Source organism: Tamandua tetradactyla, chromosome 6 (assembly GCF_023851605.1).
Source record: "Tamandua tetradactyla isolate mTamTet1 chromosome 6, mTamTet1.pri, whole genome shotgun sequence".
Classification (NCBI taxonomy): domain Eukaryota; kingdom Metazoa; phylum Chordata; class Mammalia; order Pilosa; family Myrmecophagidae; genus Tamandua; species Tamandua tetradactyla.
Window position 1 is genome coordinate 164,949,200 of NC_135332.1, and position 20,310 is coordinate 164,969,509.

Sequence of the window (20,310 nt, forward strand, 5' to 3'; positions counted from 1 at the left end):
GATAGGTTTCAGGACTTACCTGGATCCAGGACCTGTCTGGAGGTTGTAAGTTTCTGGAAAGAGACTCTAGTGCATGGAACCCTTGTGGCATCTTATATATTGCCCTAGGAGTTCTTTAGGACTGGCTAGATGGTCTCCCATCCCTCAGGGGACTTCACCAATACTTTTTGATTATTTCCTTAATATACTCTAGGATGTTTCCAGGCATTATCGTAATCTATACAGGATTAAGTGCCCTCTTTCTTATTCTGTGCTCCCAAGGGCAACTTGATATTTAGTTTCCTAAGGAACCACCAAACAGCCTTCCATAGTGGCTGCACCAACGTACATTCCCACCAGCAGTGCATAGGTGTCCCAGTTTCTCCACATCCTCTCCAACGTTTATAGTTTCCTATTTGTTTAATAGCAGCTGTTCTTATAGGTGTGTGGTGTTATCTCACTGTAGTCTTGATCTGCATTTTCCTTATACCCAATGAAAATGAGCATCTCTTCATGTGCTTTTGAACCATCTGTATTTGCTCTTCAGAAAAATGCCTATTCATATCTTTAGTCCATTTTATAATTGGGTTGTTTGCTTGATTTATTTGTATATGCAGGAAATTAAGCCTTTGTCCAATATATGATTTCCCAATATTTTTTCCCATTGTGCTGGCTGCCTCTTCATCTTTCTGACAAAGTGCTTTGAGATGCAGAAGCATTTGATTTTGAGGAGTTCCCACTTATCTATTTTTTTCTTTTGTTGCTTGTGCTTTGGGTGTAAATTTTAGGAAGCTACCTCCTATTACTAGGTCTTGAAGATGTTTCCATACATTTTCTTCTAGAAGCTTTATGGTGCTAGTTCTTATATTTAGGTGTTTGATCCACTTTGAGTTAATTTTTTTGTAGGGTGTAAGATAGGGGTCCTCTTTCATTCTCTTGGCTATTGCTATCCAGTTCTTCCATGCCCAATTATTGAAGACTATTTTGTCCCAGTTCAGAGGCTTTGGGGGCCTTGTCAAAAATCAGTTGACCATAGATTTGGTGCTGTATTTCTGTACTCTCAGTTCAGTTCCATTGGTCAATGCTTCTATCTTTGCGCCAGTAACATGCTATTTTGACAACTGTGGCTTTATAATTGGTTTTAAAGTCAGAGAATGTTAATCCTCCTACTTTGTTCTTCTTTTTTAAGATGCTTTTAGCTATTTGAGTCTCTTTCTCTTCCAGATGAATTTAGTATTTAGCTTTTCCAAATATCCAAAGTAGGTTATTGGAATTTTGATTGGTACTGTGTTGAATCTGTGGATCAGTTTGGGGAGAATTGATATTGTAACTATATTTAGCCTTTCTAAATATAGTTAAACAATATTATGTAGTTCTTTTAGCAATATTATGTAGTTCTCTGTGTACAAGTCCTTTACATCCCTAGTTAAGTTCATTCCTAAGTACTTGATTCTTTTAGTTGTTCTTTTGAATGGAATTTTTCCCTTAACTGACTCCTCAGCTAGCTCATTGCTTGTGTATAGAAATGTTACTGATATTTGCACATTAATTTTATATCCTGCCACCTTGCTGAATTTGTTTATTAGCTCAGGTAACTTTGCTGTAGATTTCTCAGGATCTTCCAAGTATAGTATCATATCATCTACAAATAATGAGAGTTTTGCTTCTTTCTTTCCTTTTTGGAGGCCTTTTATTTATTTGTCCTGCCTGATTGCTCTAGCTAGAACTTCTAGCACAATGTTGAATAACAGTGGTGACAGTGGGCATGCTTGTCTTGTTCCTGATCTTAGGGAGAAAGCTTTCTGTCTCTCTCCATTGAGTACGATGTTGGCTATCGGTTTTTCATATATTCCTTTTATCATACTGAGGTAGTTACCTTTGATTCCTGTCTTTTGGAGTGTTTTTATCAGAAAAGGATGTTGAATTTTGTCTAATGCTTTTTCAGCATCAATTGACATGATCATGTGATTTTCCCTTTCAATTTATTAATGTGCTGTATTACATTAATTGATTTTCTTGTGTTGAACCATCCTTGCATTCCTCACTTAAACCCCACTTGGTCGTGGTGTATAATTCTTTTAATGTGTTGTTGGATTCCATTTGCTAATATTTTATTTTTGCAAATTTTTTTTTTTTTTGTATCTGTGTTCATTAGGGAGATTGTCCTGTAGTTTTCTTTTCTTATAGCATCTTTCCCCAGTTTTGGTATTAAAATGATATTAGCTTCATGAATTGAGTTAGGTAGAGTTCCTTTTTCCTCAATTTCTGGAAAAGCTTGAGCAGGATTGGTGTTAGTTTATTTTGGAATGTTTGATAAAATATCCCTGTGAAGCCATCTGGCCCTGGGCAAGTATGTAGAATTCAAAACTCTCATACATTGTTAGTTGGAATGTAAAATGAGATGTCTACTTGAAAAAAAAGATCTGGTAGATTCTTATAAAACCAAATATCAGGCCAGTACTGCCCACTCCCAGCCACCACCACCACCATGCTCTCTGTGTGCCTCCCGCTCCCCAGCCTGGCAGACCAGCAAAAGCTCCAGCTCTCAATCCTGAAGAAGTTCAGCCTCGCCAACCAGGAGAGCAGGCCACCAGCCGTTAGCTGCACCAGTGTCCTGGCCAGAAAGACTGCTGGGAAGATCTTCCAGGAGCCTGTCAAGCTGGAGAAAACTAAGGTACTCGACCCCAGGTTTGAGGATAAACCACTACTGAGGGAAAATCCCCACCTCTTTTTCATCTTTCCTGTTGAATACGATGATATTTGGCAAATGTATGAGAAAGCCAAGGCTTCCATTTGAGCAGCTGAGGAGGTGGCTCTTTCCACGGACATTCATCCCTAGGAAGCCCTGAAGCTTGAGGAGAGATATTTTATATTACTTGTTCTGGCTTTCTTTGAAGAAAGTCATGGCATAATAAATGAAAACTTGGTGTAGCAGTTTAGCCAAAAAGTTCTAATTACAGAAGCCTGCTGTTTCTATGGCTTCTAAATTATCGTGGAAAACATACATTCTTAGATATATAGTCTCCTTATTAATACTTATATTAAAGATTCCAAAGAAAGTGAATTTCTCTTCAATGCAATTGAAAATGATGCCTTGCATAAAGAAGAAGGCAAATTGGGCCTTGTGTTGGATTTGGGACAGAGAAGCTACCTGTGGAGAAGATGTAGCCTTTGCAGCAGTAAAAGAAATCTTTTCTGGTTCTTTTGCTTCATCTTCTGGCTCAGGAGACGAGGACTGATGCCTGGCCTCACATTTTCCATTGAACTATTATTAGCAGAAATTAGGATTTACACTGCAACTCTGCCTGCCTTATGTTCAGACACCTGCTTCACAAACCTTCAGAACGAGAGTAAAAGAAATAATTATCCATGCTGTTAGCATAGAACAGGAGTTCCTTACGGAGACGTTGCCTGGGAAGCTGATTGAAATTAATTGCACTTTAATAAAGCAGTACACTGAATTTGTGGCAGATAGGCTTATGCTGGAACTGGGTTTCAGCAAGGTTTTCAGAGTAGAAAATCCATTTGACTTTATGGAGAATATTTTGCTCAAAGGTAAGATCAACTTCTTTGAGACAAGAGTAGGTGAGTATCAGGGGATGTGAGTGATGTCAAGTTTAACAGAAAATTCTTTTTACTTTGGATGCTGACTTTTAAATGAACTGAAGATGATTCTAATTTTGTTGATTTTTTTCCCTTCTCAGAAAAAAAAAAAATAATAAGCTACTTGAAACATAGCAACCAGCTATTCCATGAAATTCCCCAACAGAAATATTTGATGGCATCTTTGAAACTGTAGCTATTCAGAACTAGTCCTATTAATAATACTAATGGAGTCTCCTAGAAAGAGGATGTTTAAGACAAAAAGGCTAGTAGGATTTTTGTGAAAGACCTTGTCTGCTTGGTTTTTGCAAGTAGGTTGGTTGTAGGTAACGTTTCTACATATAGTTGTACCCACAGCAATTTTAGCTTTCAAGAGGGGAGACTCTCAAGCTAATTGGATCTAGCAGGATTGACCATTCAGTTACTACCACAGGGAAGTTGGAAGATCATCCTCACTGTTTCAAAGCAGATTTTTAAGTTTGCCTTTTAGTTGTATAAACAACTGACCTTTTATATGCAAATAAATAATGTACTGTCAAGCTAAAAACAAAAACTAAATACAACTCATACCCTACGACCCAGAAATCCAATAGCAAGTATTTTCCCAAGAGAAATGAAAACATTTGTCCACAAAAAGAATTGTACAAGAGCATTCATAGCAGTTTTATTCATAATAGTAAAAACTGCAAATAGCCCAGACATACATCAATAGTAGAATGGCTAAATAAACTTATATGTATCTACAGAAAGCAGTGTTATTGAGCAGAGAAAGGAGCAGACTGATGTGTGCAACAACATAGATGTTCTGAAGCATATATATATGTGCTGAGTGTAAGAAGCCAGACCTAAAATAGTTCAAACTGTGGGTTCTGTTTTTATGATTTTCTAGAAAAGGAAAATCTAATCAATGGTTGAAAAAAAATTCAGAACAGTGGTTTCCTCTGACGGATGAGGGTGCTGAGTGACTGGGAAGGGACATGTGGGATCCTTTGGAAGAGTTGTATATCCTAGTAGGGGTTTGGGTTATACAGGTGTAAGATTTGAACATTTCATTTTATATAAATTTTCATCACATGAAAACAACTAAATAGTAAACTCTAGTTAGTGATATGCATGATGAAGTATTTAGGAATAAGTGTATAGATGTCATAGGTGTGTGCAGTTTACAGTGAAATGAGCCAAAAATGTAAAATGGGTTTTGGGGTTGATAGAGGGATGAATGGATGGTGGATCAATAAGTATATATAGAAAATATTAATGGTAGTATGCACGTTGTGGATATTAGCTGTTCCTTCTAAAATTCTCTCAACTTTTCTTTGTTTGTATTTTTTTATAATAAAAGGTTAGAAAGAAATTTGTATGCAGTTATAGAAGATCAAGTTTAGATATGAGAAAATGCTCAGTGGATAGTGTTTTTAAAATTCAGTTCTAAACCACTACATGAAATATGATAATCTTTAAAGGCTGTTCATTATTCATCAAATTATTAATAGGTTTCTCTGTGTGATGGGTTAAGATGTCTTTTTCATTATACCTTTTTATAATTTCCAGATTTTATTCAATGAACACTAACTTTTATAATCAGAGGAATTTGGGAGACAGGACAAACTAAACCTTTTATCCTTTTAACTGTTCTTACAACAAATTCTCTTGTGCTCCTCTCATGAAGTAATCATTTGCATAATATCATTTAGTTAATTGTTTCTTTAAAGCAAAAACAATACTTTGTTTAAATTTGAATATTTTTGGTTGAAAAATCACTTCTGACATTTGAGATCATTTGAAATCCTACATTTAAAACTAAAGATAAGTTATATACAGTATTTTTTTAAGGTGAACACATTTATTGCATTTATTCATATACAATATTTTTTCATGTAACTACATTACCGTAGATGCTATTATTCAACTGTAGGTGTATCTTTTGGTTAGTCTTTAAGTCTGTGTCTAAAGCATGTAATTACTGGACCTTAACCATCCGCCTGCATGTGGAAAAACCGTAGAACTCAGAATTTGAGGACTTAAAATTAATAATAGGAACTACAACATCCAATAATGAATCATTTCTGAAAGACGTCCTGTATAGGATATTAATTTGAATTTAAGTTATTCAGATAATAATTTTTAAATTGCTTTGTGATCATCATATGGGCAACTCAGGTATCTACTAAATCATAAACAGACAAGAAATGCCACTTGTTCCAATTTTTCATTTCTAATATTTGACCAAAGAGCTCATTGTTTGAGAGGGTTATTCTCCTTTTCACATCAAAAGGTTGGGCATATTTCCCAAATAGTCTTGAGTTTAAGCTAAACCTTTTATTTAAACTATTCATAGTTTTAGCTATATACCCTTTTGTCATATATATAAATTTTACCTTTTATTTGGACTGCTAAATTTATCTGAATCAAATATGTGTGCTTCTTTGTTCTAGTATATAAAATTTTGATGAAAAGGATTTTATTTTCTATTTTCTCCCTTTTTAATTATACTAAAGACCTAGAAATTAAATATTATAGAAAAATTCATAATGAAAAGCAACAATTCTTTTCCTTATTACTCCCTACCTCCAGTTCCAGGTTTTGGAGAAATGTTTATGTGGTTGATTTTAGTTTCCCTGGTGGTTGCTTCTCTTACTCTAAAGAATCTTATATCAGTATTCTTTATATCTACATGTAAAATATTGGCCCTCTGAAATGAAAAATGAGGAGTTGGTTCACCTACTCAATTTGAGTTGCTCTGCTGTTTACTCTTTTTTGTTTTTAAATAACACATTTAAACTTCTACTTCTCATTTTATCAGCTGTAAGTGAAATTTCTTTCATAAGAATTTAGGATTTCCTATCCTGTTAGTGAAACTTAATAAGCATATTTTAGTGTCTTTTATATAACTTCAATCTGAAAGATGTAATTAGCAAATAGTGTTTATGTTATTATGATTAAAAACATTGTTCATTTCTAAGAAAATATACTAATATTAATATTTTCTTTGCTATAAGACCACAATATTGACCTCATGCCACATGTTTCTCTTCGGCCCTTGAAATTCATTCAAATACTAATTTGCATGGAATAGATTATAAAATTCCATTTTAACTATGACTGAAGCATCTATCATATAAGCATATTTTACATTATTTTTCCCAAATACTGTATTTAGTTTTGTTCATTCTGTTTCACTTTTCTACTTTTTTCTTTTAGTTTCTTTTTTTTTTTTATTAATTAACGGGAAAAAAAAGAAATTAACACAACATTTAGAAATCATAGCATTCTACATATGCAATCAGTAATTCTTAACATCATCACATAGATGCATGATCATCGTTTCTTAGTACATTTGCATCGGTTTAGAGGAACTAGCAACACAACAGAAAAAGATATAGAAAAGAAATAAAAGTAATAATAATAGTAAAAAAAAACAAAAAACAAAAAACCCTATAGCTCAGATGCAGCTTCATTCAGTGTTTTAACATGATTACTTTACAATTAGGTATTACTGTGCTGTCCATTTTTGAGTTTTTGTATCTAGTCCTGTTGCACAGTCTATATCCCTTCAGCTTCAATTACCCATTATCTTACCCTGTTTCTAACTCCTGCTGGACTCTGTTACCAATGACATATTCCAAGTTTATTCTTGAATGTCCGTTCACATCAGTGGGACCATACAGTATTTGTCCTTTAGTTTTTGGCTGGACTCATTCAGCATAATGTTCTCTAGGTCTATCCATGTTATTACATGCTTCATAAGTTTATCTTGTCTTAAAGCTGCATAATATTCCATCATATGTATTTACCACAGTTTGTTTAGCCATTCTTCTGTTGATGGACATTTTGGCTGTTTCCAACTCTTTGCAATTGTAAATAACGCTGCTATAAACATTGGTGTGCAAATGTCCGTTTGTGTCTTTGCCCTTAAGTCCTTTGAGTAGATACCCAGCAATGGTATTGCTGGGTCATATGGCAATTCTATATTCAGCTTTTTGAGGAACCGCCAAACTGCCTTCCACAGTGGTTGCAACATTTGACATTCCCACCAACAGTGGATAAGTGTGCCTCTTTCTCCGCATCCTCTCCAGCACTTGTCATTTTCTGTTTTGTTGATAATGGCCATTCTGGTGGGTGTGAGATGATATCTCATTGTGATTTTGATTTGCATTTCTCTAATGACCAGGGACATTGAGCATCTTTTCATGTTCCTCTTGGCCATCCGTATTTCCTCTTCTGGTAGGTGTCTGTTCAAGTCTTTTTCCCATTTTGTAATTGGGTTGGCTGTCTTTTTGTTGTTGAGTTGAACAATCTCTTTATAAATTCTGGATACTAGACCTTTATCTGATATGTCGTTTCCAAATATTATCTCCCATTGTGTAGGCTGTCTTTCTACTTTCTTGATGAAGTTCTTTGATGCACAAAAGTGTTTAATTTTGAGGAGCTCCCATTTATTTATTTCTTTCTTCAGTGCTCTTGCTTTAGGTTTAAGGTCCATAAAACCGCCTCCAATTGTAAGATTCATAAGATATCTCCCTACATTTTCCTCTAACTGTTTTATGGTCTTAGACCTAATGTTTAGATCTTTGATCCATTTTGAGTTAACTTTTGTATAAGGTGTGAGATACGGGTTGTGGTAGTTAGATTCAGTTGTCAACTTGGCCAGGTGAAAGCACCTAGTTCTGTTGCTGTGGACATGAGCCAATTGTAGGTGAATCTCATTTGTTGTTAATTACATCGCAGTCGGCTAGGAGGCGTGTCTGCTGCAATGAGTGACGTTTAACTTAATTGGCTTGTGCTTAAATGAGAGATTGCAACGTAGCACTGCTAGCAGCTGGCATTCCTCATCTCAGCACTTGCAGCTCAGCCCGGACCCTTGGAGATGGAAAAAGAAATCACCCAAGGGAAAGTTGTTGGAACCCAGGGGCCTGGAGAGAAGACCAGCAGAGACCATCCTGTGCCTTCCACGTAAGAAAGAACCTCAGTGGAAAGTTAGCTGCCTTTCCTCTGAAGAACCAACAAAATAAATCCCCTTTTATTAAAAGCCAATCCGTCTCTGGTGTGTTGCATTCCAGCAGCTAGCAAACTAGAACACGGGTCTTCTTTCATTCTTTTGCATATGGATATCCAGTTCTCTAGGCACCATTTATTGAAGAGACTGTTCTGTCCCAGGTGAGTTGGCTTGACTGCCTTATCAAAGATCAAATGTCCATAGATGAGAGGGTCTATATCTGAGCACTCTATTCGATTCCATTGGTCGATATATCTATCTTTATGCCAATACCATGCTGTTTTGACCACTGTGGCTTCATAATATGCCTTAAAGTCAGGCAGCGCGAGACCTCCAGCTTCGTTTTTTTTCCTCAAGATGTTTTTAGCAATTCGGGGCACGCTGCCCTTCCAGATAAATTTGCTTATTGGTTTTTCTATTTCTGAAAAATAAGTTGTTGGGATTTTGATTGGTATTGCATTGAATCTGTAAATCAATTTAGGTAGGATTGACATCTTAACTATATTTAGTCTTCCAATCCATGAACACGGTATGCCCTTCCATCTATTTATGTCTTCTGTGATTTCTTTTATCAGTTTTTTGTAGTTTTCTTTATGTAGGTTTTTTGTCTCTTTGGTTAAATTTATTCCTAGGTATTTTATTCTTTTAGTTGCGATTGTAAATGGGATTCGTTTCTTGATTTCCCACTCAGCTTGTTCATTACTAGTGTATAGAAAAGCTACAGATTTTTGAATGTTGATCTTGTAGCCTGCTACTTTGCTGTACTCATTTATTAGCTCTAGTAATTTTGTTGTGGATTTTTCTGGGTTTTCTACGTATAGTATCATATCGTCTGCAAACAGTGATAGTTTTACTTCTTCCTTTCCAATTTTGATGCCTTGTATTTCTTTTTCTTGTCTAATTGCTCTGGCTAGAACTTCCAACACAATGTTGAATAATAGTGGTGATAGTGGACATCCTTATCTTGTTCCTGATCTTAGGGGGAAAGTTTTCAATTTTTCCCCATTGAGGATGATATTATCTGTGGGTTTTTCATATATTCCCTCTATCATTTTAAGGAAGTTCCCTTGTATTCCTATCTTTTGAAGTGTTTTCAACAGGAAAGGATGTTGAATCTTGTCAAATGCCTTCTCTGCATCAATTGAGATGATCATGTGATTTTTCTGCTTTGATTTGTTGATATGGTGTATTACATTAATTGATTTTCTTATGTTGAACCATCCTTGCATACCTGGGATGAATCCTACTTGGTCATGATGTATAATTCTTTTAATGTGTTGTTGGATACGATTTGCTAGAATTTTATGGAGGATTTTTGCATCTGTATTCATTAGAGAGATTGGTCTGTAGTTTTCTTTTTTTGTAATATCTTTGCCTGGTTTTGGTATGAGGGTGATGTTGGCTTCATAGAATGAATTAGGTAGTTTTCCCTCCACTTCGATTTTTTTGAAGAGTTTGAGGAGAGTTGGTACTAATTCTTTCTGGAATGTTTGATAGAATTCACATGTGAAGCCGTCTGGTCCTGGACTTTTCTTTTTAGGGAGATTCTGAATTACTAATTCAATCTCTTTACTTGTGATTGGTTTGTTGAGGTCATCTATTTCTTCTTGAGTCAGAGTTGGTTGTTCATGTCTTTCCAGGAACTCATCCATTTCATCTAAATTGTTGTATCTATTAGCATAAAGTTGTTCATAATATCCTGTTATTACCTCCTTTATTTCTGTGAGGTCAGTAGTTATGTCTTCTCTTCCATTTCTGATCTTATTTATTTGCATCCTCTCTCTTCTTCTTTTTGTCAATCTTGCTAAGGGCCCATCAATCTTATTGATTTTCTCATAGAACCAACTTCTGGTCTTATTGATTTTCTCTATTGTTTTCATGTTTTCAATTTCATTTATTTCTGCTCTAATCTTTGTTATTTCTTTCCTTTTGCTTGCTTTGGGGTTAGTTTGCTGTTCTTTCTCCAGTTCTTCCAAGTGGACAGTTAATTCCTGCATTTTTGCCTTTTCTTCTTTTCTGATATAGGCATTTAGGGCAATAAATTTCCCTCTTAGCACTGCCTTTGCTGCGTCCCATAAGTTTTGATATGTTGTGTCTTCATTTTCATTCGCCTCTAGGTATTTACTAATTTCTCTTGCAATTTCTTCTTTGACCCAGTTGTTGTTTAAGAGTGTGTTGTTGAGCCTCCATGTATTTGTGAATTTTCTGGCACTCCGCCTATTATTGATTTCCAACTTCATTCCTTTATGATCTGAGAAAGTGTTGTGTATGATTTCAATCTTTTTAAATTTGTTAAGACTTGCTTTGGACCCAGCATATGGTCTATCTTTGAGAATGATCCATGAGCACTTGAAAAAAAGGTGTATCCTGCTGTTGTGGGATGTAATGTCCTATAAATGTCTGTTAAGTCAAGCTCATTTATAGTAATATTCAGATTCTCTATTTCTTTATTGATCCTCTGTCTAGATGTTCTGTCCATTGATGAGAGTGGGGAATTGAAGTCTCCAGCTATTATGGTATATGGGTCTATTTCCCTTTTCAGTGATTGCAGTGTATTCCTCACGTATTTTGGGGCATTCTGGTTCGGTGCATAAATATTTATGATTGTTATGTCTTCTTGTTTAATTGTTCCTTTTATTAGTATATAGTGTTCTTCTTTGTCTCTTTTAACTGTTTTACATTTGAAGTCTAATTTGTTGGATATTAGTATAGCCACTCCTGCTCTTTTCTCGTTGTTATTTGCATGAAATATCTTTTCCCAACCTTTCACTTTCAACCTATATTTATCTTTGGGTCTAAGATGTGTTTCCTTAGCTTCTTAGCATATAGAAGGATCCTGTTTTTTAATCCATTCTGCCAGTCTATGTCTTTTGATTGGGGAATTCAGTCCATTAACATTTAGTGTTATTACTGTTTGGATAATATTTTCCTCTACCATTTTGGCTTTTGTATTATATGTATCATATCTGACTTTCCTTCTTTCTACACTCTTCTCCATATCTCTCTCTTCTGTCTTTTCGTATCTGACTCTAGTGCTCCCTTTAGCATTTCTTGCAGAGCTGGTCTCTTGGTCACAAATTCCCTCAGTGACTTTTTGTCTATAAATGTTTTAATTTCTCCCTCATTTTTGAAGGACATTTTGCTGGATATAGGAGTCTTGGTTGGCAGTTTTCTCTTTTAGTAATTTAAATTTATCATCCCACTGTCTTCTAGCTTCCATGGTTTCTGCTGAGAAATCTACACATAGTCTTATTGGGTTTCCCTTGTATGTGACAGATTGTTTTTCTTTTGCTGCTTTCAAGATCCTCTCTTTCTCTTTGACCTCTGACATTCTAACTAGTAAGTGTCTTGGAGAACGCCTATTTGGGTCTAATCTCTTTGGGGTGCGCTGCACTTCTTGAATCTGTAATTTTAGGTCTTTCATAAGAGTTGGGAAATTTTCAGTGATAATTTCTTCCATTAGTTTTTCTCCTCCTTTTCCCTTCTCTTCTCCTTCTGGGACACCCAGAACACGTATATTTGTGTGGTTCATATTGTCCTTGAGTTCCCTGATCCCCTGTTCAAATTTTTCCATTCTTTTCCTGATAGTTTCTGTTTCTTTTTGGAATTCAGATTTTCCATCCTCCAAATCACTAATTCTATCTTCTGTCTCTTTAAATCTATCATTGTAGGTATCCATTGTTTTTTCCATCTTTTGTACTTTATCCTTCACTTCCATAAGTTCTGCGATTTGTTTTTTCAGTTTTTCTATTTCTTCTTTTTGTTCAGCCCATGTCTTCTTCATGTCCTCCCTCAATTTATCGATTTGGTTTTTGAAGAGGTTTTCCATTTCTGTTCGTATATTCAGCATTAGTTGTTTCAGCTCCTGTATCTCATTTGAACTATTCGTTTGTTCCTTTGCCTGGGCCATATTTTCAATTTTCTGAGCGTGATCCGTTATCTTCTGCTGGCGTCTGGGCATTTAGTTAGACTTCCCTGAGTGTTGGACCCAACAGGCTGAAAGATCCTTCTGTGAAATCTCTGGGTTCTGTCTTTCCTATCCTGCCCAGTAGGTGGCGCTCGTGGCACACGTTTGTCTACGGGTTCCACCAGCAAAAAGGTGCTGTGGGTCCTTTAACCTTGGAAAACTCTTGCCATGGGGGACGTTCGCCAGCCGAAGCGGCTTGAAAGAGTGCCAGCCGGCCCGGGGGTCCGAACGCGGGGAGGGTCGCCGGCCGCCGTAGCCCGGGAGAGCGCCTGACCGAATTTCCTAGTCGGCCCGGGCTGCCAAGCGTGGCGGGAGTGCGCTAGCCGCCGCGGCCCAGGAGAGTGCACCGTTCCCAGCCAGACTGGGGAGTCACGTGTTTGGAAGGGACCCCCCCGGTCACCGTTCTCCACTGTCTGGGGATTTCCGACCGAACTCTCTCAGTTGGTCTGGGAGGCCTCGCGTGGTGGGGGCACCACCCGCCGCGGCCCGAGAGGACCGCTTGCCCAATTCTGCCAGCTGGCCTGGGAAGGAGGAAGGGAGGGGCTCCGGCCGCTTGCCGTCCCGCCCGGGAAAGCCCGCGCCCATCGACGATCTCACCGGAGCTGGTTCTCCCAGACAGTCAGCCGTTCCAGGATGGGGTACACCGTCCCTTTGATCTCCGTCGTGGCTCCGGGAGCTGCTCTGTATCGTCCCCACTCCCCCAGTAGCTGTTCTGGAGGAGGAAAGGTGAGGGTGGCAAGGCTGTCAAGGATGGTGGCGGAGGAGCTGGTGAAGGCGGCAGAGGGCACGGTGGTGGTTGGAGAGCCACCGGAGCAGGAGGAGAAAGGGAAGGATTAGATGGTGGATGGAGTGCCAGAGCAGGAGGGGAAAGGGAAGGGCAAGATGGTGGCGGGAGCGCTGCCGGCAGAGGAGGGGGAAGAGGAGGGCTGGCTGGCTGGCGTCCGGAGCGCGGCCCGCGGAGAAAGAGGGAGAGGAGGGCTGGCTGGCTGGCAGCGGGAGCGCCGCCCGTGGAGAAAGAGGGAGAGGAGGGCTGTCTGACTGGCGGCGGGAGCGCCTCCCGCGGAGAAAGAGGGAGAGGAGGGCTGGCTCGCTGTGGCGGGAGTGCCACCCGCGGAGAAAGAGGGAGAGGAGGACTGGCTGGCTGGCGGCGGGAGCGCCGCCCGCGGAGAAAGAGGGAGAGGACGGCTGTCTGGCTGGCAGCGGGAGCACCGCCCGCGGAGAAAGAGCTCTACTTTTTTTTCTTGTGTTGTTGTTTTTTTTACTACAGAAAAATCTTAATGTTACATATCAATTTGGAGAATATGTAACATACAAAGATATGTTCTTCATGATCATTTACCAAAATATTAAATTAAGATTAATTTAGATAGTGTTTCCTGATGGGCCTAAATCTACACAAAGCTTTATTTATCAATATATACACATGTTGTTATGTAGTCCTGGCCTGTTTTTTAAAGAAGTACTTCTCTTCTCCTCTGCTACTTGTCTACTCTCATAAACACATCTAGCTGTGACACAGTTTTCTTTTAGTGTAAATCTGTGCTCTTTAAACTGGGAGTATTGAGACTCAACTGAGAAAGTTGCAGGAATTGAGCACAGTATATCCAGAAGTATGCTTTTCAAGAGGATTTGGGTATATGGTGTGAGGGTCTATTTATGTTAAGCATAGGTTATGGAGTAGAAACGAAATTTTAAAGTAAATATGAAACTATGAAGAAAGCTTTCATATGATGCTGTGGTCCTCTAGAACTCTTAATCTTTTTCTCTCCTCTGACATAAAGGAATATTTGGGAAAAGTAAAAATATAAACTACTCAAGTGTAAATCAATGTTTCTTAAGACAAAATGGAATGAATATATCCACTATTTGTTTTATTTTTCACTTATCCACCATATCCTGGAGGGTAAAATGCCATTGTTTGTCTGCTGCACTATTTTTTTAAAGAATGAATTAAATTCTGCTGTCAGTTAAACTGTGACAGTCAATTGGCCTTACCAGCCTCTTGTTTTGTTTCTTTTATCTATTCCTAGAGATTTGGCAGTGTCTCCTCCCTTCAGTGGCATTGCCTAGTGTATAATAGGAGTGATTTTGCTTGTTTCTCAGTTACAAAACAAAAATAGCTTCATCTTCTTGTGGATATTTTTCTTTCTTAGGACCCATAAAACATTTAGTTATTGTTTTGCAAATAATAAAAAGGAATTACTGTCATTTATCCAACAATAAATATTTCTTTACTAATATCAAATATACATCCTGCTACTTTATGTTTCTCTCTTATTTACAAAGTAGCTTTTGGTTGCAGTGCCAAATCATGGTATAATTATTTTGCAGATATTTTAAATTGCACTTTAAAGCCAACATGTACATAATTGAGTTGAAGGGTTGACATTATGAACAGCTGTGATTAAGAGATATTAAAATTGGAAGAGTGGGCCACAGTCGCTCAGCAGGCAAGAATGCTTGCCTGCCATGCCAGAAGACCCGGGTTCGATTCCCGGTGCCTGCCGATGTTGAAAAAAAAACTGGAAGGAAAATATACTTATTAGAATCTTAGTCTTTGAATAGAATAAAATAATGCATCTTAGAATTGAAATACACATCTTTTCTCAATTTTCCATAGCTATTCCATTGCCTCTTGCCTAGAACATTTCTTAAAGTTCACAGTTCCTAATCTTTGCTCTAGATTTACTAATTATCCAGGATAAAAGTAGGACTCTTTAGGCATCCTTAGAATTTCTGCAGACTTTTAAAGAAATATGTTTTATTAAACAACAGACTACAGAAAGTACACTAGAGAATTGAGAGACCTAGGTCCTAGACACTGCTTTGCCACCAATTAACATTTTGACTTAGGAACTGTTTCCTCACTTGTTTGTAAATTATACTGTTGTATTAGATGAGAGATTTTCAGACCTCTTTACACTTCAGAATCACCTAGGAAGCTTTTAAAAATATCTCTCCCGACTTCCGGAGAAGATGGCGGCTTAGTAAGACACGCGGGTCTTAGTTCCTCCTCCAGAAAAGCAACTAAAGAAACAGAAACAATACGAAACAGCTCCCGGAGTCACGACAGAGACCAAAAAGACAGCGTACCCCATTCTGGAACGGCTGAACAGGCAGGGAGAATCCACTGCGGTGAGATACCCGAGGGGCGCACGTTTTCCCGGCCGGGGCGGCCACGCACGTGGCTCCCAGTCTGACTGGGAACGTTGGATAGCGGGGCCCTCCCGTCACGCTTGGCGTCTCGGGCCAGCTGGGCAATTTGGACCGGCACTCCCCCAAGCTGTGGCCAGCGACCCCCGCCTCCACGCACGGTTTCCTGGGCCGACTGCCCCGCAGACAGACGACCGCCACGAGCGCCACCTACCGGGCAGGAAAAGAAAAACAGAGCCCAGAGATTCCACAGAAAAACCTTTCAACCAGCTGGGTCCCACACCTAGGGAAATCTGATCAAATGCCCAGACACCAGCAGAAAATAATGGATGACGCTCGGAAAATTGAAGATATGGCCCAGTCAAAGGAACAAACCAATAGTTCAAATGAGATACAGGAGCTGAGACAACTAATGCTGAATATACGAACAGAAATGGAAAAACTCTTCAAAAACCAAATCAATAAATTGAGGGAGGACATGAAGAAGACATGGGCTGAACAAAAAGAAGAAATAGAAAATCTGAAAAAACAAATCACAGAACTTATGGGAGTGAAGGACAAAGAAGAAAAAATGGAAAAAACAATGGATACCTACAATGGTAGATCTAAAGAGACAGAAGCTACAATTAGTAAACTGGAGGATGGAACATCTGAATTCCAAAAAGAAACAGAAACTATAGGGAAAAGAATGGAAAAACTTGAGCAGGGAATCAGGGAACTGAATGACAATATGAAGCGCACAAATATACGTGTTGTGGGTGTCCCAGAAGGAGAAGAGAAGGGAAAAGGAGGAGAAAAACTAACGGAAGAAATTATCACTGAAAATTTCCCAACTCTTATGAAAGACCTAAATATACAGATTCAAGAAGTGCAGCGTACCCCAAAGAGAATAGACCCAAATAGGCGTTCTCCAAGACATTTACTAGTTAGAATGTCAGAGGTCAAAGAGAAAGAGAGGATCTTGAAAGCAGCAAGAGAAAAACAATCTGTCACATACAAGGGAAACCCAATAAGACTATGTGTAGATTTCTCAGCAGAAACCATGGAAGCTAGAAGACAGTGGGATGATATATTTAAATTACTAAAAGAGAAAAACTGCCAACCAAGACTCCTATATCCAGCAAAATTGTCCTTCAAAAATGAAGGAGAAATTAAAACATTTATAGACAAAAAGTCACTGAGAGAATTTGTGACCAAGAGACCAGCTCTGCAAGAAATACTAAAGGGAGCACTAGAGTCAGATACGAAAAGACAGAAGAGAGAGGTATGGAGTAAAGTGTAGAAAGAAGGAAAATCAGATATGATATATATAATACAAAAGCCAAAATGGTAGAGGAAAATATTATCCAAACAGTAATAACACTAAAAGTTAATGGACTGAATTTCCCAATCAAAAGACATAGAATGGCAGAATGGATTACGACCCAGCAATACCACTGCTAGGTATCTACTCAAGGGCAAAGACACAGACGGACATTTGCACACCAATGTTTATAGCAGCATTATCTACAATTGCAAAGAGATGAAAACAGCCAAAATGTCCATCAACAGACGAGTGGCTAAACAAACTGTGGCGTATACCTACGATGGAATATTATGCAGCTTTAAGACAGACTAAACTTATGAAGCATGTAATAACATGGATGGACCTAGAGAACATTATGCTGAGTGAGTCTAGCCCAAAACTAAAGGACAAATACTGTATGGTCCCACTGATGTGAACCGACATTCGAGAATCAGCTTGGAATATATCATTGGTAACAGAGACCAGCAGGAGTTAGAAACAGGGTAAGACAATGGGTAATTGAAGCTGAAGGGATACAGACTGTGCAACAGGACTAGATACAAAAACTCAAAAATGGACAGCACAATAATACCTAAGTGTAATGTAACTAGGTTGGAACACTGAATGAAGCTGAACCTGAAATATGGTTTTTTTGTTTGTTTGTTTGTGTGTTTGTATCTTTTGTTTTTGTTTTTTCTTTTTCCTTTTTATATATATATGTTTTTTATTATTATTATTATTTTAATTCTCTTCTCTATATTAACATTCTATATCTTTTTCTGCTGTTTTGCTAGTTCTTTTCCTAAATCGATACAAATGTACTAAGAAATGATGATCATACATCTATGTGATGATACTAAGAATAACTGAGTGCATGTGTAGAATGGAATGATTTCTAAATGTTGTGTTAATTTCTTTTCTTTTTTTTGATTAATAAAAAAAATTTAAAAAAAAATATCTCTCCCTAGACTAACTAAATTAGAAACTCTGGACATGTGGACAGGTATCAGTATTTCTTAAAAACTCTTTAGATGATTCTAATGTTCAGCCGTGGGTTGACCACTGAGTAAGGTGATCGCTAAAGCTCCTTATATTTTACATAAGAGAGAGCATAGTAAAATGGTCAAGGTCAGGCTCTGTAGTCATTAACATGGGTTTAAATCCTGACTGTACTATATATTATGAGCATATTATAAGCTTTGATGTGGTAGAAAATAAATGTAATGATGCTGCAGCTGCTGATGATAATAACAGCAGTCACAGCTTACATTTATTGACTGTTTTACTTGCCATGTTCCAAGTACTAGATGTAAGTGCTGTACATGCACCAATTCAAGGAATCCTCACAATATATCTTTGAGACAGCTACTGTCATTCTCATTTTACAAATGAGGAATTAGAAGCGTAAAGTTCAGTAATTTGGCCAAGTTGACATAGCTAGTAAGTTGGAAGCTTGAATTTAAATCTAAGGAGCCTATCTCCATAGCCTATACTCTTAGAAATAAAATATGCCCATGTCACATTGGAGAAATAGTCCTTAAAAGTCTATTGGCAATCAAATGTTAAGGTAAGGATGTACTTCTTGGGGATTAAAATAAAAGGTCATGGATCTAAAATCTGATTTAAGGGTGCTTCTTAGAATTTTACAGATAAAGAGGATAGGCATCAGAGAAAAGTTTCAATTTTTACAATCCAACCATCACGTATGTGAAACCATTTGTGTTTTCTTTGATGAGGCAGGTGTAGAAATGTGAGAAAGTGAAGAGCTTTCCAAGGTCACACATCTCATGGGTGGTTTTTCTGTTATGCTTCTTTGTTGTCCTTAACAACATGGCATTTCTTTGAGTTTAGAAGCATTCACTGAACTAACATTTAATTGATTCCCGGAATCAGATTTAGCTAGAAACCAGATGCACAGAGGCTGACTGTCTAAGTCTTTGAAGGAAAAATCTGTCAGTCAATAAAATGGGAAGTGTGTTTCCAAGAAAAAATTTTAAATGTTCTTAGCTGTGTTTGGTGAGCCAGTTCAGAATGCTTTGATACCCGTGTAATCTTTGTGTTGAAAATAAACTTGACCTTTCTAAAATAAGCCACCATTTCACAGTAGTGAGGTATTAGCCATGTTGAGAGATCAGAATTTGGTAGATTTTTAAAAAGTATTAAAAGAGTAAATGTATTATTTTGAAAATATTAATCCAGAGGATTAACTTAATCTGTTGCCCAGAAACAGTTAAAGAGGGATCAGATTGTTCTTAACATGTTTTAATCTTTGCCATGTCTTATAGCAGGAAGATAAGCTGAATTTGTGAGAGAAATAGGCCATTCACTCAATCTTCCAACAATTATTAGGAACTGAAGTGAGAACTTTTTAAACCTTTCCTTAAAACTAAATGTTTTATTTTATAATTGGCAGGGAGAAGTCTTTGCTCTTGTGGAGTCTTTGATTAATGATTTTTGCTCATTCTAGGTATTGCTTGGATGATCGAAAAGCTTTAGAAAGAGATGGAGGATTTTCTGAACTTCAGTCTCGTCTTATTCGTTATGAAACTCAAACTACATGCACCAGAGAAGGTTTTCCAATACCTACTGTGTTGAGCCCTCTTCCATCTCCTGCAGTTTTGTCAGAGCCTGGAAGTGTCCCTGATGGAGAAGCTTTACAGTGTGAACTCCGAACTGAAGTATCCCAATTTAAACGGAGATCAAAAGACCATAATTGTCTTCATCCCCAAAAAAGGTGATGTATTAAATGCACATGAATAGTATCTTGACAGAAAGTATTTTAATCACTAGAGTAACTTTTTTTTCATGTTGCTCTTAAATATTTTTACGTTGCTTTCTGGATAGATTTTAGGTAGTTTAATTCCTTCATACCAGGAGGTGTTTTTTTTTTTTTTTTCCCAGAGGTTGATGATTTTGTTTTTAAGTGATTAATAGAAATGACTTATAATTTCTTTATGTGTGAATCCAACCGTCCTTTAGTACAATGGATTGCAAAATTTTTAAGCTTTGAAACTGTGGAAATCTTAATAGATTAAGCAGCTGAGCTGCTCTGTTGAAAAAGGTGTTTGGGAATAATCATTGTCCTGTCAGCTCTTCCTTCCCTCTCCCTCTATGCTTCCCCACTGTGTTGGCCCCTTCAGGAATTCCATGAGTCACCATTTTAAAACCACTTGTTACATATGGTATATAGCTTTAAAGCCTTGATCATAATGCACGATATGAAAATTTTTCAGATGCCTTTTTTGCTAGCTAAATAAAATGTTTGAATACTTGATCAGAAGTTAGAAGTTTGTGAAATAATACTCCTAATTTCCATTGAATTTTTAT

The 20,310-nt window shown here is 37.5% G+C and overlaps 1 protein-coding gene and 1 pseudogene across 1 annotated transcript in view; both read left to right on the forward strand.

Annotated features, from left to right (window-relative positions):
• The window catches only part of MTBP (MDM2 binding protein), a 138,792-nt gene that overhangs the window by 112,131 nt on the left and 6,351 nt on the right, over positions 1–20,310 (forward strand). Inside the window, exon 18 of the mRNA XM_077167561.1 lies at positions 19,451–19,717. Within this exon, the coding sequence (XP_077023676.1) occupies positions 19,451–19,717 (267 nt within the window). The remainder of the gene's footprint in view (positions 1–19,450; positions 19,718–20,310) is intronic.
• LOC143686475 (ribonucleoside-diphosphate reductase subunit M2 pseudogene) lies at positions 2,449–4,083 on the forward strand (annotated as a pseudogene).